The sequence below is a fragment of the Lynx canadensis genome, chromosome F2, assembly GCF_007474595.2.
Source record: "Lynx canadensis isolate LIC74 chromosome F2, mLynCan4.pri.v2, whole genome shotgun sequence".
Lineage (NCBI taxonomy): Eukaryota > Metazoa > Chordata > Mammalia > Carnivora > Felidae > Lynx > Lynx canadensis.
Genome location: NC_044320.2, coordinates 20,963,840 through 20,989,005, shown reverse-complemented (window position 1 = coordinate 20,989,005; position 25,166 = coordinate 20,963,840). Strand labels below are relative to the sequence as shown.

Genomic DNA, 25,166 nt, shown 5'->3' with positions numbered 1-25,166 from the left:
TCTCCCTGCAAAGTCCCCTGTTTGTATCTGGGTGTCCCCAGGGGGCATTCCTTCTATGCTCATGGATCATCCATCCCCGCTGGACCTCCTCTGCTTCGCTGAGCATCAGTTTCCAATCATATGCTGTTTCCAATCATGTGCACTCATCCCCCATTGTCCTGGAGACATCCTCACAAAAAGTGCCCAACGCACAGTGCCCAGTGACCTGTAGTGGTGTGGGAGAAGGTCCTCTTCCCTTTGGGTCATGTTCTGATAGAGACAGTCTTCTGTCTTAAGCTCTAGTGTTTTGTAAGTGGCTTTTCTTTTCAAAAGTTCTCTCACTTTTTACTTTTCCCCATGGAGAGCTGGGCTCAGAGGTGTATGCTGATGACAAGTATCACGGTGGACTCAGAATTGGCATCTTCAGTGATCTTAACTGATGCTGAGGTTCTGTGCAAATTTGTGTTCAATAACTGAAACCCAAGGCCAAGCCAACTGGATCAGGCCAGTTCTAGAGGCTAGGGGCTGCTTTCCTTGCTCATGAGTCAGCCTCCCAGAGTACACACTGGGTGAATGTGGAGAGGCAGAGCATGGAATCTAGCATAGAGCCCCAACATCAGACAAGGACACTCTGTGATCGGGATGAATCAAGACAGCAAGTCCACTCTGTAACTGCATGGGAAAACAGACAAAAACTGATTATTGTCTAAGCCATAAAAATGGTCCACCATTTTAGTTGGTGGGGGGGGGGGATGCTGTCAGGAAGTGGGAACAATTCTATGATTGGGTACCTGAATAAATCTTACCTAGAATTAGGGAGCAATGAGGGGATGCTAAAGCTGTAATTGGTCAATAAGTTGCTTTTGCCTTACTTAGCATTCAGCCCAGAGCAAAGCCTCTTTCTTCTTCAGCCTTTTCCAAAACTACTTACCAGCAGGCCAAACCCTAGAAACAAATCCTCTCTAACATCCCCTTATTAAGACTCCCCAGTGTTCTCCATGGTGTGCATTCCTATTCATTTAATGAGCAATAAACCCAATTGTTCAACTACAGACGTGTTCCTGGAGGGCTTTGGCTGGAAAGTACTGACATCCAAGTGGACACAACAATGGGCTCTGGGGTTTTGTTGTGCTTGACCAACGGAAAGAACCAGCAGAAGACAGGGGGTAAGAGGAGAATGAGGTCCGGGTATTTATTCCCCTCATTTTCCCTTGCATGACCCATGTCTTCTCTTTCTACATTCCAGTGACCACACAGGCTCCCCTGTGTTGTTAGCCCTGAGACATTACACCAGGTCTGGTTGTTTCTGTAACTTCTGACTACACATTTGTATAGTCTATTAAAGGCTCTTTCACTCTCCAGCTTAAGAGTGCTGTCAATTTACTGTTGGGACCAAACTTTCTTACTGGATTCTCCATATTACACTCTTTTTTCTCTAGGATCTGTGTCCTCCTAAGACACATTTCAGTCCTCTTGCAAACAGACTTCTGGCTTGTTTGCTTCACCAGCTTGCCAGGCACATCCCCAGTAGGGCAGAATCATGCTTCCATAAGTTTTCCCTTTTGTTGCCCTATCAAGCTTAATTAATAGGCTTAGGAAAGACCTTCAGAAATTATGAAATTTCAAGATCAGCTGACTAGCAAGTATTTCCTTTCCTCTTCTGTGTCAGAAAACTACATACCCGTTGTGGAAATCAAAGCCCAGAAGAAAAAGAATTAGGACTATGCAGGTATATGTATGCAGAATAAACCCATTTTCACTCTAAAGAAAATACACGGAATATTAAGCAAACACATTAATGGCTCTAGCCATGGATTACTTAAGAGATCATCCTTAATAAATACATTGAAAATGTTAAGCATTTTAACACTCTTTTTTTTTTTTTTCTTTTAAAACTAGTTACTGATTGCTGAAAAGCCCAGAGAACACAGTGGACAAATTTCCTTTTGGGGAAACTACTCCACAAGGAAATGCAGATGTTGGCAAAGTATTTTAAGTTTTAGCACACTATTCATTCTCCTTGTGACTCAGTTTGGCTTTATTATTATTTTTCAAAAATGATATACTTTTTAAAAAACGATGTGATTTTGGAAAGCTTTCCTGTAGATGCAATTGTTTCAAAATTACATGTTGGGGCTACATTTCTTTGTTCCTGTGGGAATACATCTTCACTGGTATAATGTAAGTCAGTAAGAAAATAAGATTTGCTTAAAGGAAATTGTTTTATAGCCATGCTTCAGGAGCATGTGGAGTCCATCAGTCACAGCAGAATCCTGTGACCCTAGGGGCTCTTTCAGGGAGGCCTAAGGATAGTTCTAGAGAGTTTTTAGAGGAGGGAATATGTACTGTTCCTGAAACACTTTGGTTGTAATTAAAAAAAAAAAGAAGAAGAAGGACGGGGTGTCAATATAGGAATTCCCTACTTCTATAGATTACCTTCAGGACCCAGATTTATTTTAAATAAACACATATGTTATGTAGTTTCAATAAACACACATATCATGGTGATGGAAAATTTTGCATGAATTTAAAGATTAAACATGGTACCTTCAAGGACACTTCCGGGTTGTAATTAGCTCTTTTGGGACTTTGCTCTCAGACCCTGGGGGAGCATTGAGATGTTTATTTCTACCATTAGGCAATACCTACAAGTTATACCCATTATACAGAGAGTGATCAGCTCATGTGAGATTTGGAAATACAGAAATGACTCCCTAGCTGTGTGAGGCAAAAAGCCCACAAAACCCCTCTAAGCCTCAATTTCCTTATCTGGGGAAACACGTATGCACTGAATCTTCTTGGGAAGATTAAGTGCCATAGATACTCAAAGAGCTCTGCACAGTCCCAGGTCCAATATATGCTAGCTATTACTATTCTTATAATTATTGCAGACATAGTAGTTTAGTATTTGGACTTGAAAATTATCCCTTATAAAATATGGAAGGGGCTTAAGGTCATCTTTAACATGTCATATTCCATGGGCCAATGTGTACTTTGCAAATCCTCTTTTCTAGGAACATATCAGGTATTTCCCAAACAATAAAACAAACCAATTTAGTTAACTCTAACTTTTAGGGGAATATGTACAGCATGCTGATGAAAAAAAAATAAACCCAACCTCTACATTTCTGGTTAATTGATTTCGACACAGATGTCAAGACAATTCAATGGGAGAAAGTAATCTTTTCAGCAAATGGTTCTGAGACGACTAAACATCCACATGCAAGACAATGAAGCTGGACTCCTAACTCACACCGTATACAAAGATGAAGTAAAAACAGACCATAGACCTAGATGTAAGTGCTAAAACTATGAAAGTCTTTAAAAATAACATAGGAGTAAATCTGCATGACCTTTGGTTAGGCAACAGTTACTTGGATAGGACAGCTATCAAATAATAGAAAAAAATATATATATATTGGTCTCTGCCTCCTATTCCTGGCACAGAGCTTCTAAAACTCTTGTAACTTCCTAAGTGATAAGAGCAGAAGGAGCATCTTTTGTTCAAATGTTTGATCTTTGACCCTGGTTCCTCACACAGAGCTCTCAAATCCCTTGGAACCTCCTGGGTGACAGGAGTCTCTTTTGTTCTAATGAGACAATATTTGGGGGGCTCCTGGATGAGGGCTGGTCAGCAGAAAAACCAAACCACGATTACAAGACTGTAACTTCCAACCCCATCCCCTATCCTCTGGGAAGAGGAGAGGAGGCTGGGAATTGAATTAATGATCAACATGCCAGCGTAATGAAGCCTCTATAAAAATCCCAAACAGGGTTTGGAAAGCTGCCAGTTGGTGGACACATCCATACACCAGGAGGGTGACTCTCTAGCTCCACAGGACAGAAGCTCCTGCACTTGGGGTTCTCCCAGACCTCTCTTTATGCATCTCTTCATCTGGCTATTCACCTGTATCCTTTATCATGTTCTTTTATAATAAAGTGGCAAATGTAAGGACATATTTCTTTGAGTTCTGTATCTCTAGCAAATTAATTGAACCCAAGGAGGGGGTCATGGTAATCTCCAATTTATGGTCAGTCAGTCAGAAGCACAGGTAACAATGGGAACTTGTAACTGGTATCTGAAGAGAGAGCAGTCTTGTGGGACTGAGCCCTTAGCTTATGGGATGCTATCTCCAGGTAAACAGTGTCAGAATCGAGTTGAACCGCAGGACACCTGGCTGGCATCAGAGAATTGTTTCATGTGGAAACCCGCCCCCCCCCCCAACACGTCTGGTGTCAGAAGTACTGAGTCTGGTAGTCGTATGAAGGTAAAGGAGAAAAGAGAAAAAGTAAGTTTTTCCAACTGAACAACAAAAGCACAAGTGACCAAAAAAAAAAAAAAGATAAGTTAGACTACACCAAAATTTAAAACTTCTGTGCGGCAAATGACACCATCGAGAAAGTACAAAGGCAACAGATAGATAGAATGATAGTAAATATCTGCAAATCATATCTCTGATAAAGGACTTATATCTAAGATATAGAGATGCTTACAACTCAATGAAAAGACAAATCACCAAATTTAAGAAGTGATTAGAGGATATGAATAGACATTTCCCCAAAGAAGATATACCATATGACTGACAGACACAGGAAAAGATGCTTAACATCGTTAGTTATTATGGAAATGCAAGTCAAAACCACGTTAATATATCACTTCATGTTGATTAGGGTGGCTATCACCAAAAAATCACAATAACGAGTATTGACAAGGATGTGGGGAGATTGCAACTCTCACACATTGCAAAGGGGAATGTAAAAAGTTTCAGCCACTTTGGAAAATAGCCTGGCAGATCCTGAAAAAGTTAAACATATAGTTACCTACAATCTAGCAATTTCAGTCCTTGGTATATACCCAAGAGAAATGAAAGCCTATGTCCGCACAAAAACTTGCAGATGAATTCTTCTGACAGTGTTATTCTTATTAGTCAAAAGTGGAAACAACCCAAATACCTATCAACTGATGAAGGGACAAGCAAAATGTTGCATATTCATACAATGGAACGTCAGTCGAGAATAAAAAGGAATGAAGTACTGATAATGCTACAATACGGATGAACCTTTGAAACATTATGCTAAGCGAAAAGAAGCCAGTTACGAAAGATCACACATCGTATAATTTCATACATACGAAGTGTCTAGAATAGGCGAATCTGTAGACTTAGAAAGTAGACTAGCGGTTGCTGGGGACTGGAGGAAGGGGAGGGCTGGAGAGAATGGGGAGTGACTGCTAATGGGGACAGAGTTCTTTTCTTGGCCGATAAAAAAATGTTCTAAAATTAGATTGTAGATGGTTGAACAGCTCTGTGAATATACTTAAGAATATTGAATTGTGTACTTACAATGGGTGAATTATGGTATATATTAATTATATGTCAATAAGGTCGCTTTAGAAAAGAAAGGAAAAAGTCCCCAAACAGATCTTAAATATAGCCTTTATAGTCAGTTACCTCCACATAGGTTTCTAACATATAAAATACATATTTGATCATTGCACTGATTAAGCTTAACACTGTATTTTATAGCAAATTCTGCAAGCCTGTTTGAGCTAATTGGAGACCAATGGAAATTTGGATGGGAATGTAATTACCTGAGTTGAACCATGATCAAAAGGCATTCCAGTCTAACCAGAAGGCACTACTGGATTTTTAATAAGTGCCGGCTCCTAGGAGTCAGGCTTTCTGCTTCCGGAATAAGATAGAACAATGCTTTTAACCGCCCCCCCTTTCCTATCAGGCAAGTGGTACAGATTGACTTATGGTTAAGAGGGCAACCTTCTCAGCGAGCAGCACTATTCCTTGCAATGCTTGAAATTTCTTTTCAGTTTCTGCTTTCCATTCGAGTATTGATTGAGACAGGGCTCTGCGTAGCTTACAAGGTGTCAGGTGTTGTCACGGTGTGATGTTAGAGCTCTGAGGCCACTATTGTAATGGGTTGACTGTCTTTATGGAGGTGAAGTACAAAAGGGCAAGCTAGTGGATTAAGGAACTAAAGCACTTGCCTTCGAGGACCCAGGCTTAGCTTGAAACCAGTGCCCTTAGAACCTCCATCTCAATGACAAAATAAGTACTTGTCATTGTACATCACAAGGGTCTACCTTTTAGACAAGTGATCCCTGTTTTCTTTCATGTAATGAACTATTTGGGGATGTGTATATATATATATATATATATATATATATATATATATATGGAACTCATTTGGCAATTAGAAATGCTGCCTGTTAGTAACTGTAATATTTTTAGATGGTCTGATATATAGTGAAAAGCACAAATGTTCTGAGTCAGAAGAGCAGGGTTCGCATCTTAGCCAACTAAAAGTGTTCATTTTTTTAAAATAAAAAATAAAAAAATAATAAAAGTGTTGCACCTTGGGCAAATCATGTGGGCCCTTCTGTGTTTTGGTTCCCTCTGTCAACAGGCTAATAATTTTACCTATCTTGTAGGCTATACCTGAGTGTTCAATGGGGCAACATTGCTAATGTGCCTTTGTAAAGCCAAAAGGGCCCTCACAGCCATCTTTGTTGTATGTGGACCTGTGTGATGTTTCAGGGGACCGAAATCTCCCTGTTCATGTAGCTCCATGAGGCTGAGTGTGCACACTCAGATCAGATTTGCTGATTTGCTGGTTGTTTTGGGAGTCCTTGGGTTGTTGGGGAGTTGGAGGTATTCAAGATACTCTCCCCTGACTCATCCTTAAGGAGGCCGGGGTCCAGCATGGGTCAAGGTATCTGGATGGGCCATTCATTCACTCATTTAACAATTATTAATTGAGTGCTACTCTGGTCTAGGTACTTGGGATAAACTGGTTTATCAGACTGACAAACATCTGCTCCCAGAGGCTTACATTCTAGTGAAAGAAAAAGATCCAATAATCAATGACATAAATACATAATTTCAAAGAACTCGAGGTGCAGAAAATACAGCAAAACAAAGGATAGAAAGTAGGAGTGGACACCCCCTTTTTTTTTTTTTGAACAATTTCAGATCTACGGAGAAGTTGAAATAACAATATGCAATGAACACTCATTTTTCCATTGCCTAAATCCACATTATTATGCCACATTTGTCTTCTCTCCCTCTTCTAGGTGTGCAGGTCTTTATATGTTTGCATACACATGTGTTTGTTGTTGTTGAAACCTTTAAAGTAAGTTACAGATAGCATGAAACTTTACCTCTAAATAATCCAACAAATACCTCCCAGGAATAAGACATTCACCTGTACAAACCACAGTGCCATTATGACTCAAATATTAATAATATAGGGGCACCTGAGTGCCTCAGTTGGCTAAGTGTCTGGCTCTATTTTGGCTCAGGTCATAATCTCAGTTTGTGAGTTTGAGCCCCACATCAGGCTCTGTGCTGACAGTCTCTCTGTCCCTCCCCTGTTTGTGCTCTCTCTCTCCCAAAATAAAAAAAAAAAAAAAAAAAAACAAAAAAAAACAAACTTAAAAAAATGTTTATTTATATAGAGAAAGAGAGAGCATGCATGAGCAAGGGAGAGGGAGAGAGAGAGAGAATCCCATGCAAGCTCTGCACTGTCAGCACAAAGCCTGACATGGGGCTCAAACTCACGAACCCATGAGATCATAACCGCAGCTGAAACCAAGATTTGGACACTTAACTGACGGAGCCACCCAGGCACCCTCTATATGATTTTTTTAAACATTAAGATTTTTTTACACATTTCTCATATTGGATTAGGATAATTAATGCTAACTGCCATAGCAGGCAAATCCTGAAATCTCAGCTTACACAATAAAATTTTATTTCTTGCACGTGTAAAATCTGGTAAGATGGGGCATCTCTCCTTATAGCCTCACCATCTGGTATATGTAACCTCCCAAGTGGCCTTGGATACCCGGAGGAGAAGGGTGGAAGAAGACACTGGCTGTTCCTTGCTTTTCCCCAGGGGGTCAGGGAGTGTCATCACTTCTGCTGACACTTCAAAGGTGCCAGCTGGTCTCATCACTGGGCCATGTAAGGGAGTACTTGGAGTAGCTGGAGAGGGTCAGTGGTCTCTCCCCAGATATTACATGTGAAAGTAGGAAACTCTCAATAATGGCGTCTTCAGGGCCATCTGAGGGGGTGGCCGTGGCACTAGGGGTAGAGTTTACAGTAGGAGAAGCAAAGAAGTTAAAAGCGTTGTCTTCTCTTAGCACTCTCATCTGGAAAGCTTCCTTTTCTCTTTCCTCTTGGCCTCAGGTTTCCTCTTGAAACTTTTGAAGACCTGGGCCCCAGGTGAAAGAGGCCTGATGTTACCTCTCCAGTCAAATTCTGGTTTAGCCCAGAGAGGCAGAGAGGGTGTTCAAGGCCCACAGTCTGGCTCTTGCAGAGATGGGACTTGGTAGGTGTTTGGGATCAAAACAGTGGGCATTAACGAGGCAAGGATTTACCTAGATTATTCCTGATTAGTCCAGATGCCCTTGGATTCCTGCATCCACCATCACAGGCTGTTGTTGTCACTAAAGACAGGAATTCAAATCATGTGAAGAGCTAAATTCAGAAACACAATCGCAGCTTCAAAGCACAAGGCTTTGGAGGTTTAGCCCGTGTCTGGCAGCCTGAAGGAAGCTGGACCAGCTCTAGGCAGTCCGACAGACCAATCAGTCACCCCGCCACGCCCCTTCTCTGTGGCTCCTGAGGGGAAGGCAGAAGGCTGAACAGCCATTATAAGCCTGCTGTGTTCTAAATCCTTTCTCCTAGGATCACTTGAGGGTCTAGTATATCCATCTGTTTCTCATTCATGACTCTTAGGGGACTCGGCTGCCCAGAAATTCTGACTGCTCACATTTGCTTCTGTGGCACTCGAGGAACACGTGACTGAGGTACGACAGGTAAGAGACAAAGGTTCGGAGTCATAGAGACCTAAATGGCAGAGATATTTAATACTCATAAATACCTATGTACATCCCACCAGCCTTTCCATCCCCCCAGTGATTCCCTAACCATCCTGCTGTGACCAATGGTGTGAGTGTTTCATGCTTCTTTTTTTCCTCTGCTTTATGGGCCTGGAATCTAGGTCTTCCAGATGCTAGAATCTTCCCTGTTGGCCTGGGTCCTTGAGTACTGTGGGAGCAGAGCCTCCCCTAAACCTCAACCTGAGTGAGGCATGTAAGGTGAGTAAGGTGAGTTTTGAGGGTACTAAACCATTAAATTCGGGGTTTCATTTCTGGTTACCACAGTGTAACCTAACCAATTATGCCTAAGGCAGGATTTACAACCTCATCTAGTCTCTGCCATTTGATATTGTTGACCCCCATGTTCTCATCTGTAAAGTGGGGATAATAATACCTCCTGCAGTGTCTGTCTGGTCATTTTGTCTGTCCTGCATCCATTGTGGCGGGGCGGGGGGGGGGCGGGTAAATTCTCCTTCTCCTCTAACACCATGGGATTCTTGTGGTGGTGATTCTTGTCAATGTAGGGACTCACCTTCCCTCCCATGGGCCAGCCAATCAGAGAGCCACATCCTCATGGACATACTGACTGGACCAAGGGATGGTCAAGAGACCCCAAAATGGTTCATTGGAGTCTATTTTCTAGGCTGGCATGGATGTTGTAAGACCAAGTCTCTTTCCATGTAAACCTGGAGCTGTGAGATGCCATTTTTTCCCACTCAGACAAAAAAGCAGCACCTGTGGATACTGGGAGAGCCACAAGCTCCACCTAGCCCTGGACTTTTTGATATACCAACTCATAAATCTCTCTCTCTCTCTCTTTCTCTCCTTAAGGCAGTTTGAGTTGGGGTTCAGACACCTGCAACAAAAAGTCTTGACCAATGCACCAACCTTGGAGAGTTATTGTAAAAATTAAACAAAATAATTTATTAAAGTGCCTGACACATTACAAGCTGATGCTATTATGACTGAGGTTGGTTGCTAGGGGTTCTAGCTTATTCCTTATCCTCAATCCTTTAGGAAGGAGTTCATAAACTGAAACCACATGATTCTGCGCTCACAGGATTTTTTCCACTGGGCTGTATACGTCCTTGCTGTGTCCTTTGTTGCCTTTGAGGGACATCCTAAGAAGCAGCTACTTGAAAACCTTTATTGCATATGCTATAGGGATATTGTCTACAGCTTTACTCAGGGTCCCATCTAGAAATATACATTAAGAAATTTTTCTCAGACTTATGTGGGAAGGAAAATTTGACTTCCCCCAAAGTGGTACTTCTCCAACTTTTTCACCCTCATCATCAGAAAAGACTGAACTCATACTTCCAGGAGGCATAGCCCTCAGCACGGGGAGTACGGTTTCTTCTGTTTATGTTAAAAATTCATGTGACTTTTGTATTCTCCACTAGACATCCATGTTTATTTTTATGGATGTTGTAAATCCTGCATCAGATCTTTGATTGCCTCAAGGTTGACATGAAATTTCTAATTTCTCTTCAATAATGATGGCCAGAGTATATAGACTGCAACCTACATCCTTGTCTCGATATCCTAATTGCTCTACAATTTCTCTGATCCTGATTGTAGTTTATTTATAACTTTCTATTTTATGGTATATTTTCTTGTGAATTGCTTCAACTACTTTGTGGAAGCAAATGGGTTATGAATAAATAAAAGCATTCATATAAACATAAAAAAAAGAATTGACAAGCTTCAAATGATACCATATGAGGACACAGGATGTGTACTTGGTTTCCTACTAATAGACATCTTACCCCCCAACCTCAGCTGAATTGAACAACACATTGAACCAAAAGAAGTGTTTAAAATTTTAACAGAAACAGCATGAAAAAGGCACGGCTAATATTCTTGTTATCCACAGAAAATCAAAAGTCCTAATTTGAAGAGAATACATTAATACTGATTTTGGAAGACAGATGTTGGAATAGGCATTGGCATGAGTGGGTCTATTTGCTTCTTTTTTTTACCAAGGGCAATAATGAAAAATATTTTTGCTAACAGAAGTACTTGTTACACTTTCAACTTCACACATTGGGACAGAAACTGGGCAATAGCAATACCTTTACTACGTATATCCAGAACTGAGTTAGCTGGTCTTTTGGACATGCTTGGAAGCACTGAGAAGCTTGAAAATGCAAGATGAGGGCTATGGATCTAAGGCCCATTTACTTACCTGTCTCCCTTTCTGAACAACATTCTCTTGAGTACAGCAGGAGTTCCTACAATGGGATGAGATTCGGAAGATCCTTGAACCCTTTGAAAATGAATGCAAAGATTTGTGTTGTGTACTTTTTTTTTTTTTTTTTTTTTTTTTTTGATGAGAGAGCATCCACAGCTCTCAGCAGATTTTTGAAAATACTTGTGATCTGGAGAGGTCAAGGACCAGTGATGATGTCAAGGCTAGTGGATTATCTTGCACAGTGCCTTGTGGGTAGTATAGGCTCAATAAATACGTATGTGAAGCTGAGATTCTGTGCTTCCCGGTCATAAATAGCTAAGTGAGCTGTAGGACCACGTCTGAGAATTTAATCCCTTTAAATTTTGATCTCTTCACTGCTCAATTAAAAGGGAGTAATAATACCTAACAGAATACAGTAAGAATTACATGAGGTAGAATAAAGAATGCCTGACCTATAGTGGGCACTCAGTCAAGGAAGCTATTGTTTTTGCTCTTGTCAGTTAAACTGCATTTCAGGCAGAATTATCACATACCTGTCAGGGCCGATTCTCATCATAACAATTTTTGTTGTTCAAAATAAAATAAAATAACTAAAAACCTAAACAGTTATTCGGATGATTTTGGAATGTAACAGAGACAAATACAAAGTAAAAACCAACGCAGGAATTTACCTGCGTCGCCCAGGATTAGAGAGCAAATCGAGCTGACCTCAGGAGAATCGGGCCTTGTTTGAAACTCTTCCGATCTCTTCCACCTTCCCGCTTCCTTCTCGCTTCCTGCCTCCATCAACGACTACGTGCACACGCACGCAGGCACTTGCCAACGCACGCATAAACACGCACGCGCACGCATACATGTGCACGCGCACGCGCACGCGCACGTGCACAAACTTTCGGAAATCTCTCCTGAAGGCTAGTGGCAATCTTTCGGAACCCGTGTTTAAGATGTAGTTCTGAACTCAGTCGCGAACTGCCCTAACTTAATTTCTCATAGGGTGTCATGAAAGGAAGAGTAACAAAGGTGTCAAATTTGATACCGCTTATTCTTTGACTTCTTTTTCTCCTGGTTCCATATGTGCAAAAATAATTTTAAAGGTTTTTTTTTTGTTGTTTTGTTTTGTTTTTTTTTTTGCTTAACCAATCAAAATCAATACCTTTTCGTGTTGGTGAGGTTGCCGACTGTGGGCTTGTGTGTTTGGCGCTTGCTCAACTTGTATTCCAAACTTGTTTCCTTTTGAAAATGTCGCATAATTCTGTGAGACAAAGCTATGTAAAATTAAAAGTCTTTTTTAAAAGTAGGCTTTTTTTTTTTTAATGTTTATTTATATTGAGAGAGAAAATGCACAAGTGGGGGAGGGGCAGAGGGAGACTCAGAGTCTGAAGCGGGCTCTGGGCTCTGAGCTGTCAGAGTCAGCCTTGGAGCTCGAACTCACCAGCCGAGAGACCATGACCTGAGCCAAAGTCAGATGCTTAACTGACTGAGCCACCCAGGCGCCCCCAAAATAGTTTTTTTTTTTTTTTAATTTTCTTTTTAAGTAATCCCTACGCCCATCGTGGGGCTGGAACTCACAACCCTGAGATCAAGAGTCGCAAGCTCCGCTGACTGAGCCAGCCAGGCGCCCCACTAAAAAATATTTTTCAATCTTAAGAAGGAAGGTAAGCTACAGTGGACTGAAATGTCTAGATTTTTAAATGGATGCTTACTTCTTTTTAAAAGCAAAATCGGAGGTAAGATGGGGCAAAGTTGTAGTTGAGCTTAAAATTCTGTGGTGTAAGATATTGGAGTCCACCTATTCCAAACCCCTAATAGTCCAAAAAACAATATTAAAATCCAGTGGTATATGAGCCTTGGTCCAAGTAAGGCTACTGTTTTCCCCTTTGGCAGCCATGGATGATGGCAGGGCTAGAGTATGACAGGCTCACAGTGTTGCTCTATAATTATTTTTATTTATTTATTTTTTTTATTTTTTAAACGTTTTTTATTTATTTTTTGGGACAGAGAGAGACAGCATGAACGGGGGAGGGGCAGAGAGAGACGGAGACACAGAATGGGAAACAGGCTCCAGGCTCTGAGCCATCAGCCCAGAGCCCGACGCGGGGCTCGAACTCTGGGACCACGAGATCGTGACCTGGCTGAAGTCGGACGCTTAACCGACTGCGCCACCCAGGCGCCCCTATAATTATTTTTATTAATACACATTAGCAAGTTCGTTTTTAGCCCACTTTCTGGCTGCTCCATCACTCGCTGGAGAGCTCATCTTTTGCACCATTTATTTCTGAGGGCCTTTGCACTCACCTGGTTGAAATAACATATTGCTGTCAAGCTAATGATTGGCATGGACCCACATTTCCAAAAGTGCTTGTTCTGTGGGTTGTTAGTATTCTCTGGGGGAAACTGTTGGTGCTTGAATGCATTTGGAAAGTACCGCACTGAACAAAGCATATGATTATTTCCTGCAAGACTTCTCAGAGCCTTTAATATGCTAATGTGTTGCATGTGTCTCTAGGAGTGGGGTAAATAACATAAATCATGTTTTCAGAGCTTACTTGACTGTGTAACTTTCCATCTTTCTGCAATCCCAGCATCTGAGAATGAGTAGGGATTTCAGTTATCCTTCCAGAGATATTTGCATTTTAATAAGAGATTCTTAAAGAAGAAATTATATGTTGAGCTCCTTATTTCTTTTAGGAGGTACAATCTTTAAGGGCAGGAAAAAAAAAGTCATTTATCTCTGAGTCATCAACAATTAGCCCCATACCATGCACAGTTCCTGGCACATAGGTTGAATAGCCTCTATATTTGTTAAATGAATACACAGACTTACTTTCTGGAAGTAGAATTTGAGCCATCAAAGGCAACTGCATTAACCTTTCATTACCCTTAATTTTTTTAAAAATCTAGTCTACAGTTCTGGAGCAAGACTTATTTGTAAAAAAATGATAAAATTATTAAGAAAACATATTGTCACATTTTTTCCTCCCTTGCTCACTAAAAAAAATAATCTAATCACTTACTAGCTTTTGTGAGGCAGAATCAGTGACTTTGGTAGAGAAAAGCAGAGCTGGAGAGGCAAAAGTGGGGAAATTGCATAGGCAAGGGCTGAGATTTAGAAGAGAAGTATCGAATAGAAGTAAAGAGGGTGTAGAAGGAGGACAGAACCAGAAAAGTCTGGTGGCAGGGACAGTTCTTGATTGGGAGTTGAGAGTGACAGAGGGAGAAGGATTTGGGGTGAGGAACAGAAGTGGCTGCCTTTGGATGGATAATGAGGGCGGCATGCATGGGAAGAAGGACTTTTGGGGTATTTCCTGTGTAACACATACCCATATCAACACCCACACATTCCATTTTGGACGTTTCATTAAGGACCAAGTAAAATCTGGAAAATTTTGTTAGATATATCAGTGTTCCCTCTTGGAATTGCCAGCAGAAACTGGGCAACAGGGGGTGCCTAATAATATTCAGATTCTTCTACCAAAGGACAGATACAAGTGAGAAACAGGACCCCAGCAAGTTTTCCATTTCTCATGAGAATGGGGGCATGCTCATTTGTGAAAAAACTGCATGCAATTCTCATTATCCACTCCCACCTTACACTTCCCCAGTGCTATACCAAAACAAGAATGTGGTTGTCTTTCTTAAAGTTTATTTTTAGTTGATTTTTCAATATACGTACAAAATCAGGAAAGGTAACGGAAAGCTATTTTTCAGTGTACATTTTCCCAGATGCCATAAAAACAGATATGTGAAGGGGAATGTATTAATAACCCTTGTGATTTCATAATCACCATAAGAAACCGCATCAGCCGGGGACAGCTTTCTCTGGTACAAAATACCTAGCACTGCAGTATACATTTACTAGGTCTCACTAGGTCTTACTAGATTCTGAATAATCTTGGGTCAATAAATAATTTTGGTGGTCTCAACTGAGCTGCTCATGACATGACTGTACTTGATCCCAATACGGCTACCATGTTTGCCCAGGCAAGTATGAGTTCCCAAAACACTGAGATAGCAGGGAAACTTTTCTTTGCCTGGCAGAATGGTAGGGGAATCTGTCTGTGCCTGGCTGGGACTACCTAAAGCTGCCTAGGTGATCTGCTACCTAAAGATTTCCCCTACCTCAGAAAAGACATCTGACTTTAGTCTTTATTACTTTGAGTTAACGTGCTTATTGGAGCAGGGCTTGCTGGGCTCAGCAGGAAGAAGGAAAATAAGCTGAGAAGAACATGACACCTAGTTTAATTCACTTAACCCTAACCTCTGTTGAGCAACTATTAAGCACCATGATATGGGGATACAAATACCAAGAAGATGAATACCCTACCTTATAAGAGAAAAAGAAAGAAGGAGAAGGGTAAAATGGGTTGGAAGAGAGAGACTGAGATGAGACTGAAAAGGGAAAGAGAAGGAGATAAGATGGAGAGGAAGGTAAGGCAGAGAAAAGAAGACAACTACATGGAAAGGGGGCAGTAAGTTAAAGGCAGAGGAATGACAGAGAAAAAGTTAGAAAATGATAGGAGAGACAAATAAAAGAGGGGGAATGGTCAGAAATTATCCAAGAAAGGTCAATATGAAGAAAATGTTGGGGGCTCTAGTTTTACATCTTCTCAAGAATGGCAAAATGTTGCCCCATTTTCCATGTTCTTAATCTGTGTGAATTAAGAGTGGGAGAAAATTGTGCTTTTAGAGTTATAAGGTGCGTAGGCAGATTTAGAAGGTTTACACATTGAGTCAGTAAGCTAACTTAAAAGATTATCGCGGGTTTTGCTTTTGGAAGACTTTTCTAGGCGGGGCGGAACCCAAAACTATATTCACAGTAAACATATAATAAAAAAGGCAATGGGTGTTTCCTTTCTTTTTCATGCAATTTATAAGTGTTTTTTCCTTTCTGGGAAAGAAGTGTTTCTCTAGTATAAGTTGAAGCAATTCATCATATTCAGTAATGTCATAGTGGCTATAAGTACTCATTAGGATGTCTCCTTGAGAAAAGAAAGGGTGAAAATGGTAGTTTAGAGCAGGTCAAATGGTCTGTTGTTTATATTTGGTGCATTGTATTATTCAGTGAAATTTTTTTTAATTTGAGAAAAAAAATGTTTGGCATCTTTTAAATACATGGTTGAGAGTGGAGTGTATCTAGATGTTTTCTGAAATGCACAACTGGCTGTGCCACATGTTTGGGAGAACTAGTTTCTAACCCCAGATCTCCTGGGCAGGTGTTATTTGAAGGTCAGTATCTCTACTGATAAAATACAGGTAGCTTACCGTTGGCCACTACCTGTGACAGACGGAACTGGAGGTGCTGGGGAATGCCATCAATCATGCTATTATAAGCACTTAAGACTCTGTGGGGTGAAAGCAAATTGGTGGGCAAGATCTGTTGTCCCATCTCCTTCCATCTCTTTCCAGGATCTGGAGATGAAGAGAATTGCATCTTTTGCCCGGCTGTGCTCAACACTAAAGCCTTCACCAGTAATAGCAATCATGCTGGTGGGATTTGTTGCTGGGGGAATTCTGTGTGCTGGGAGCTGGAGGAAGGCCACCAATCCATTTCACATACATTATTTCTCCAGGAAACACAGCATAATTGAGGACAATTTTCCACCATGAATTGCATCATTAGCTAACACAGGGAAAGTGAAATGCTGTTAACTTTTCTTTTCCTTCTGCAAAGCTGATGAGCTGAAGAAAACAGAAATAAAAAGTTTAATGCAATTTTTTTTCTAAGGATATATGTTGAAAATCAGAATCAAAACACTTTTACACGGTAATAGAAATCCCACATTTTAATACATTGCCATGCACATAAGGAATCAAGTAATGCTGAATACAAAATAGTCAAATATACAAAATGATAAAGCAGATTTTCAGGCCTGATAGAGATCATGCTCACAGATACAAGGGGGCAAAAATCTGTACAGTTCCATTTCTATTGATTTAAAAAGAATCATGCCCCCCAACTCTTTTTGACGACAACCCAAAACAGAAAGAAACACTATAAGAAAATATAAAGGAGACCCAGAGGGAATTGGCAAGTTGATAGCTGCGTAAGATATGGAAATCGTTGGTTCAAGATTGTGGTGCACAATAATTCTTATGTTTAGAGAAAAAAGTTTCTAAACATCGTATGTCCTGGGAAAGCAGGAAACCAAAGTGAACATCCAACAGAAAAGGCACTCTGATTTTACCATGTAACTTGCTTGAGTCCTCCTAAGTCTCGTCCTGGGAGTTTTTTTAGGGTGCATAGAGAAGAAAAAAAAACCACAGTTGTGGGCAATGGATAAGGAAAATACTTATTTAATTAACCACTCTTAGGGGACTAAGAGAATTCAGACTGCTGGTTTAACTGCTCACTCAAGGAAGCTATAAAAATTTCTACCCTCTATGTAGGCTTTTGTGTTATGAAATGTGCTTTTTATAGTCCATGTTTGTTAGTGTTTGTAAAACTGTGAACCAGTTTTTTTCATGAGATTTCCCCGTCATACCCTACTGAGGGGAGGGAATGGAAGACCCTACTAGTCGTCCGTTCAGTTTACATTGTGTGATTTTTCTTCTTTTTTCCCTAGGACAAATGCTAGTAGACAGTAGCTCATCAATGAAGTTCAATAGGGCTCTCTACTTCCTGTGACCCTTAATTTGTCAACTTCACACTTTCGTTAGTCTTCTCCGACCCGGGGACTGGTGATATCCCCCCCGCACTAAGCCAAAGCTGAGGCTCTCTCCCTTGGCTAGGTTAACTCTGTCTTCTGGAGGCAGAGAAGTGGAGATACTTGGCCATGGGCTCTGCAGATCGGTCCCTACATATTAGAAAAAGCTTGTGTGTGCCTGCAAAATGCTGATTGTTACTTTCTTATCATTCTTTCTTTTCTTTTCTAATCCCAGAATGGACTCTCAGTAATACCAGCTACAAGGAGAAAGCATAAAGAGAAAGGCTCACAATTAAAGCCCAGGTCACTATGATAATTGCATATATATTAGTGGCATGGGACACCTTCTCCCCTTAGCTCATTTTAGCCTGCAGACAACACTGTCTGCTAAGGTGGGACACATGAGCAGAAGCCCAGAGAAATGGGCAATTTCTCTTGAATCCAAGTATTCTTGAATTCAAAACATCTTCTTCCCCTTTCTCAGAGCAGTGCCAGATCCACAAAGTCCTAAAAATAACTCCAGTATATAAACCACAATAGATCAATATTTTCTTTTCCCAGGTACTTTTTACTGCTAATATGTCATTTTGTTACAATATTGATCTTTTCTAAAGTTTTGGGTACAGCTATTTAATTTAGTGGCTAATGATATTAAAGAGTTGGATTAATTGGAACTACAGTAGTATGGTTTAATGACACAAGAGTTTTAGTGGAATTAGTTTCAAAATATTTGTGCTGGCTTGGCTTTTCAGCAGACTAGCTGCTTCTGTGCCAAGCATGACTGAGACTTACGGTGCAGTCAAGAGCCTAACATTATTCAACTCTCTGCGATGTGAACTTCTTTCACTAGCCAAGCCATGGTCTTCTCAAACATGGCCTTGTAAGGATAGCATTTTTCTATTGGTGGAGGAAAGGTAGTGGTGGACAAACCATTCAGAGCCCCAGAGAGCCTTCAAATTGCCTACATGTGAGTTTAAGCCAGTAAAAGCCCAACTACCTCCAGTGGGCACTGGAGAGGCAAATGCTTCTCTTCGTGGTGCCTGGAGATGAGAGTTGCATTACAATGGAAAAGATAAAGGTTCTAGTGTTCAAATGCGAATGCATCCCCCATCCCCACCCCTCACCCCAATTCTCTTTAAGCTTCCCTCCTATAAACAGGGGCCTGTTGATGTGAAAAAGAACCTGGTCACACACTCCAAAACTTCTGCAGCTGGTGTGAGGGTCTTCTGCTGTATGGGAAACAGGAACTGTTCAAAGCTGCCACAGAGTCAACTGGCAGATCTCAATGCAAACACACACTAAATGCAGTTGATGGTGGTCAATAAAAAATCTTGGAAATTATATATATTATATATTATAATACATATAATATATAATTGAATATATAATTCAAATTGATTTAGGGGTGACATAATCAAAGACCAGGACGCTGCTCAATCCAAATCATATTCTTGGAATTATGCATGAATAGGGGGACTAACCAGAGCTTTAAAAGGTATCTTCATGATACTTGTGCTATTTTAGGGGGAGGCCAGCCAACTTCCTCTGCGGAATGGGAGGTGGCCACCATCAGCTTGTGGAGCAGAGCAACGACCAGACACTTGTATTTAATGGCAAGCGTAAGTATTTCTTCAAAGTCAGGTCACAAAATCACTCCCCCAACCGCAGGAGAAATAATGATCTAATGAGAATCTCTTGTTTCAGATTTTTTTTTAAGAGAACTCTTGAATACATTGTTATCGAATTTGGGGAGGGTTGTATTTAAATAGAGTCACATAAAACAGAGCTGTGTGCTCTTATCAACTCAGCTTAGAATTGCACATTTGATAGCTGTGTGTGTGCTCATAGGGCAAAGCCATGCGTAAACACCCTGTTTGTTTCCTTTGATCCAAATTATTGAAATTTAAAAGATTATAACAATGCAGAAAGCAACCAGCAGCGTCTTCAGTGTCTTCATTGTTTTACGTATTAGTATCTCCAACTGGATTAATGTAACATTCTTCTTATCATTCACATCAGCAGGGCTGTTTCTATCACTCTGCACTTGAGGCTAAAAGGCCTGGGTTTAAGAGCCTAAGGCTTCCGTAAATGTTTGAGGTTTGGAAATAACAACAGCAACAAAACAAGCCGTTAAATAAATGAAACCCCTCAACCATTGGCTCCAAAATATGAAAAGAATATCGTATAATTACAAAGAATGTATCTACAACACTTAATGTTATGTCAACCAGTCAAAGTCAACTGCAATTCTGTGCAAGTCATATGGTGACTTTGAAATTTTATTAGGTGCATGTTGTTGGTGCTTTTTGGTGTTTGATGTAACTGGAGAAGGGAGACTGAAGTAAGAGTGCTTGGGGCTCTTCAAGATTGTAAAATAGCCCTACATGGTGCATGAAACTCCCATCTTACAAAGCCTTCTACACCCATTTTCTGCGGCTCTGTGGAAGTCATCTGTCCGTCTTGGTGCTGTTGGGCAAGAGGTCTAAAACTGGTCCCATACTCACTGGCACTTCCTCCTTTACATTTATCTTAGAGGTGAATTTCATCCTAAAATTTTTAGATCTTAGAAATGGTGCCCCTCCCACCCGCACTCCAGCCCAGAATTTTCCCTGCAGGGCCAAGATAATGGCCAGAAGAAAACCAGTTTTGATATCATCCCTCTGGCCACGTTCCCACATGAGAATCTCCAGGGGAGGATCTATTTTGTTCTTTTTATTAAGGTGCAGCGGAACCTCCCTGTGCACATGGCCAACTCTTCCTCAAGCTTCCCACAGGTGGTCAGCTTTCAAAAGAATGTTCCTTGTCTCCCCACTAGAGTAAGTCACCAGAGCAAAAGAATGGAAATGTGGTCCTGTTTGACCTGGAAGCTATGCAGTGGTGCCAGAAATCGTGCACATTGACAAAGCAGAATTCATAAGAGAGTTCTTTGGCCACAGGATTAGATGCAGATCTAAAAAAACAAAGGAGCAGGACCTGTTTGTCTTTGAAATAGAGTCCCCAGCTGTGCCCCGAGCAGAAGCATCTCCTGGTCTGTCCTTGCTCATAATCTCACGGGTTCAGTTTTGATTAGCAGCTTTGACCAGTCACTCCCTGGAGATGTGAATTCACATCCACTGCTGTTTGGGCAGCAAGCCTTCACCAAGATCAAGCATAAGAAGGAATTATTAGTCAGTACTGGGGAAAAGGGGGACGGCTAAGGTTTTCTGTTTGTGTTCTTTAGAGAATACTCAAAATCTACCCAAGAAATTTTGTTAAGAGATTAAAAAAAAAAAAAAAAAAACAAAGCAAGAAAGTGAGGTGGAGGGGGTTGTGGGAGAGGTGAATAAAAACAGCCTTTAAGGCATAAAAGAATTTATGTCATTTTCAAAGATTAGATTTTTAAAAAGAGTCTACGGCAGTCTTAAGTCTAGTTGTCAAGCAACAAAATTACTCTAAAGAATGTAGAGGAAAACATCACCAAGAATAAAGCTGCTAATGCACCGGGGAGAGGAGGTTTGGGTAAAGGGGGTCTTCTAAACTTTTCTTCAGAGAGACTTTTGTAGTTCCCATTCAAAATCAATCAGGTGACATTTGCAGACAAAGAAAGCATTTGCAAGTAACACTGGGGTAAATCCATTGGAGGTTTGTATCCTTAGGTTATATTTTCAGTAAGGTTGATACTCCTTTTCCCCTTGAGTGTTAAAAATGGCAGAATTCCCTCAGAACTAAGGACCGTTAACCTCTGAGCAGCCGAGAAGTGACTTTGGAGAGAACTCAGGGCTGTTTCCCCCATTCTGGAGGTAGAAGCCCCATGTGCAGCGACACAGCTCACAGAGCCCGTGCAGGGGTCTGCAGGTGGCCATCATCCATAGGGAAGTTTGCAGGATCTCTGTCCCCTAGGTATGTCTTCAACTACAGAAGTGATTTGCTTTTCACCCTAGCAGAACCACCGATGCTCTGCATCTCAAATTCAGTTCTCAAGCTGGTACAAGCTAATCCCCTTGGCACCCCAGAGAGTCTGATAATTATTCATTTCTGTTCCTTCCCAAGAATGTCTTTCCTGCTCAAGTGTGGGTGTCAGCCTTTCAATAAAAGGTGTCGCACAGGTTTAAGTAAAAGGAAAAGTTAAGCATCAACAGTTTATAGCCCTTAGACATCAAAATATTTATCCCTTACCTCCTGGTCTCCCGCTGCCTACTAAACAAAACTCCCCACAGCCATTCCTGAACTTCTGGGAGGTAAAATCTCCAACATACATCTTGGGAATAAGGTACAGCACAGGAGGAAGTAACAACCAGAAATCGTGGCTTAACACGGAACAAAGAACCTAAAGGCTGTGAATGAAGTCGGTTCTCCATTTTGCTGGTTTAGCAAGTGACTGCTCAGATTTTATGCCTCCATGTTTCCAAAACTATCCCCACCAAAGACTGCAAAATGAGGCTGACGGTTTGGTAAACAGTCACAGTTACTACGCAAATATGTGATACACCAGGAATTAAGGCATTTATAGAGAAGCCATTTTCAACTGGGTTCTTTCATTGACTTCAGCTTTGCCTTTTCCCATCTCCACCCTTAGCCATCACCTTTTAAAAATTTGTCAGCACACTTCTGACTGACAAAAAAAAAAAAAGCTAGGAAACTCTACTTATTTAATTGTTCAGAACACATTTTGCAAAAGCCAAAGCAAGGATGAACAAAGCATCACTGGATGACCACCTGCACCATAAAGTATGTCCAGTTTTCCAAGGTTGTTACCTGTAACAACTAAAGGGTTGACTCCGAAAGACCCTCAATTAGTGAACCAACAAATTCCCAGCTACACTATTTCAGCAGCTGGTAGTTCTTTTGGATTCAGCAGGTCCTCTTCTGTGTCCCCAAGACTAAGTTTAGAATTGGAGCTTTAGAGAATCCAGCATAACGATGAACGGTTGTGCCTACGTAAAGGATGGGAATACAGATGACCAGGGTGACTATCAAGGAAAGGAATTAAAAGCTGTTTGGGGGAAGCCCTAACCAGCAAAGTCCGGGCCCTGGAAGGGCAGGCTGTGCACAAGGATCCAAATATGTGTCCCGATGCTGTCCACTACCTCTTCTTCCACTGTCTACTTCCTCAGGCAAGGGAACTGCCTGCTGCCATGTGCATTTTCTGAGGTCTCTCTGGCAGGAGGTGAATGCTGCTTGAATACTGTTTTCATTGTGGAAAAGCTGGGACAGGGACAGGGTTTGGGAGGAGGAGATATTGTCTCAGAAGGACATGGGGAGCCGGCCTTGTACCCTGTTGTTACCCCAACACAATGTTTGGCACACAGTAGGTGCTCAACAAACGTGTGCTGGATAAAGGAAAGAAGAAGGAAGCCCTGCTGTTGGAAGTGAAATTCAAGAGGTGGGCAGTAGAGATTGGAATGTTCTCCCCAGGGGCATTGGCAACAGGGTTTGGCCTCGTAATTCTGGATTTGTGAAGAATTAGGGTCTGTGAGGGCCTGGTGGTCCTGGGCTGACCCATCGAGAGGCCAGAACTTGTTGGTGACTGAAATCCCTCTGAGTTCCCTCTTGGAAGCCCCCTTCTTTGGCAATACAGCCTGACAGGTTGGGGTGAGTCATCCTATGAGGTGACTCACCCAAATCACATTTGGCTCTCTTTCCCTTCCCCTGTCAGCTTTCCAAATCTCAGTGGGGAGGGGGAGCGTTTTCCAAAGTGCTGTGCATTTCCTGAGGCCCCCGGGGGAGAGCAGACCATGTATGGAGACCCCCTAAGATGCCAAACTTCCTTGTGCTGGCAGGGTCCCAGAGTTGTTATATATATTTAAAGAAAAGCCTCCAGTGCCTATCAGTCCCAGATTGGGATTGTGGGTACACAGAACATATTTGCTGAATTTTTGATTCAGCCAAGTTTATATTTTCAGGGGAAAGAAAGCAAAAGCATTACGTAAGGTCAGTCAATGTGGACATTTCTCTAATGCCCAAAGACAAGCAATAGTGTGCTTTGTTGTAAGACATCGTAAAAAAAAAGAATTAATTGTGGATATAATCCCAGAAAGGATTAAAAAGGGACTAGTAGGTTCTCTACTGAGGTAGGAACCTAGTGTGGACTGGGCCCTTTTCCTTCTTTAGGCACACAGGGGGACACTTGCTGTTTTTCCTCTTCAGAGAGCTGTGATTTAAACTTGACCTAGAAAGTCTTCTCAAGTTGTAAAGTCAGACCACACAGGAAAACGGCATTCTGCCACCCTTACCCTCAACCCACCATGGTCTTTGATTAAATGGCCGTCTCCTTTTGTTCTTGCAAACATTCTTCTATAGGACAGAATATATACACTGGCCACATACAAGCCCCCTGTGTTTATCTGTATGTGCATGTGCTAAGTTGTGCCTGGGTACCAGGAACCAAGAACTAAGATGTTTCAACCACCAGCCCCCTTCTCCTTCCATCTAGAGCTACAAGAAATCCAATTGGTTCACTAAAGTGTCAACAGGTTAAGCCTAACAGTATTGTGGCCCTATATACACCAATCTACCACAAATGACTGCCATATGCTAGGGGTGGAGTTTGTCTTGGACAGTCTGAGCCAGAAAGAGGACAAGATTTATAAAAAAAAAAAAAAAAAAAAAAAAGAGAGAGAGGATACTTGTTTTCCCATAGGTACAGAACGTGCTGATTCGTTTTGGCGTAGTTTTCTCATATAAAGTGCTTAAGAGTTGGACAGAATACCTTTAGACGTCATAATTAACATAACCAAGACGCGTTTACATTCCTACCAGGGCAGAGTATCGTGAACACTTCCACTGACATTGCAGAACTGCTGTGATTTTTTTCTAACATATCATGCCATCTGCACACATAATAAAATAATCCAGTAGTTGCCATGCTAAAATAGGACTTCTAGTGAAGGGCACAGACAGCCCCCAAAGGGAGCTTGAGTTATGCACAGTGATGAAAACTGGAAGCAATTTTCCAGCTAATGGTCTGCCAATGACCACTTGGAACAAGTTGGCACTGTATATTATGCACCTCATTTAAAAATCCACAGCAAACTAAGATTTTCCAAAGCCCATAATCTTGACTGAATGGGTGTTTTTTGTCAGTTAATCTGGTTAATCTGTCAATGCTCCATGGATATCTTCTGGCAGGTGCCATGAGTTAGTCTCTCTGTGAGGAACAGGCCATGTTCATATCAACTGGCAGGACAGCAGCTTGGAAGGCTAACCACGTTTATGGAGAACCCTCGGTTGAGGCTGCAAGAGGAAAAAGGGGAAAAACGCGGTGAGTCATTTCTTTATGTTCCCAGATACTGGTATGAAGCAATTATCCTACTCAAAACAAACTCTAACATCCTTTAGGTCAAAGAGAAAGCTCTAACAGATCTCATAGTTACTCAACTGCAGGACAAATGTATGATGGCTCTTGGAATGGTCCTTCTACCATTTGGCAGAGTATGGAAAACATCCATCTCGGGGATAGGCGAAGTTGCCT

General features: G+C 41.3%; 1 protein-coding gene across 2 annotated transcripts in view; it reads right to left on the bottom strand.

Annotated features, from left to right (window-relative positions):
- Positions 1 to 16,840: 16,840 nt before the first annotated feature.
- SAMD12 (sterile alpha motif domain containing 12) overlaps positions 16,841 to 25,166 on the bottom strand; it is a 389,352-nt gene continuing 381,026 nt past the window's right edge. For both annotated transcript variants that reach the window (XM_032591935.1, XM_030304333.1), the window contains exon 5: positions 16,841 to 24,928. In XM_032591935.1, coding sequence (XP_032447826.1) covers positions 24,906 to 24,928 — 23 coding nt within the window. In that variant the 3' untranslated portion in view covers positions 16,841 to 24,905. The remainder of the gene's footprint in view (positions 24,929 to 25,166) is intronic.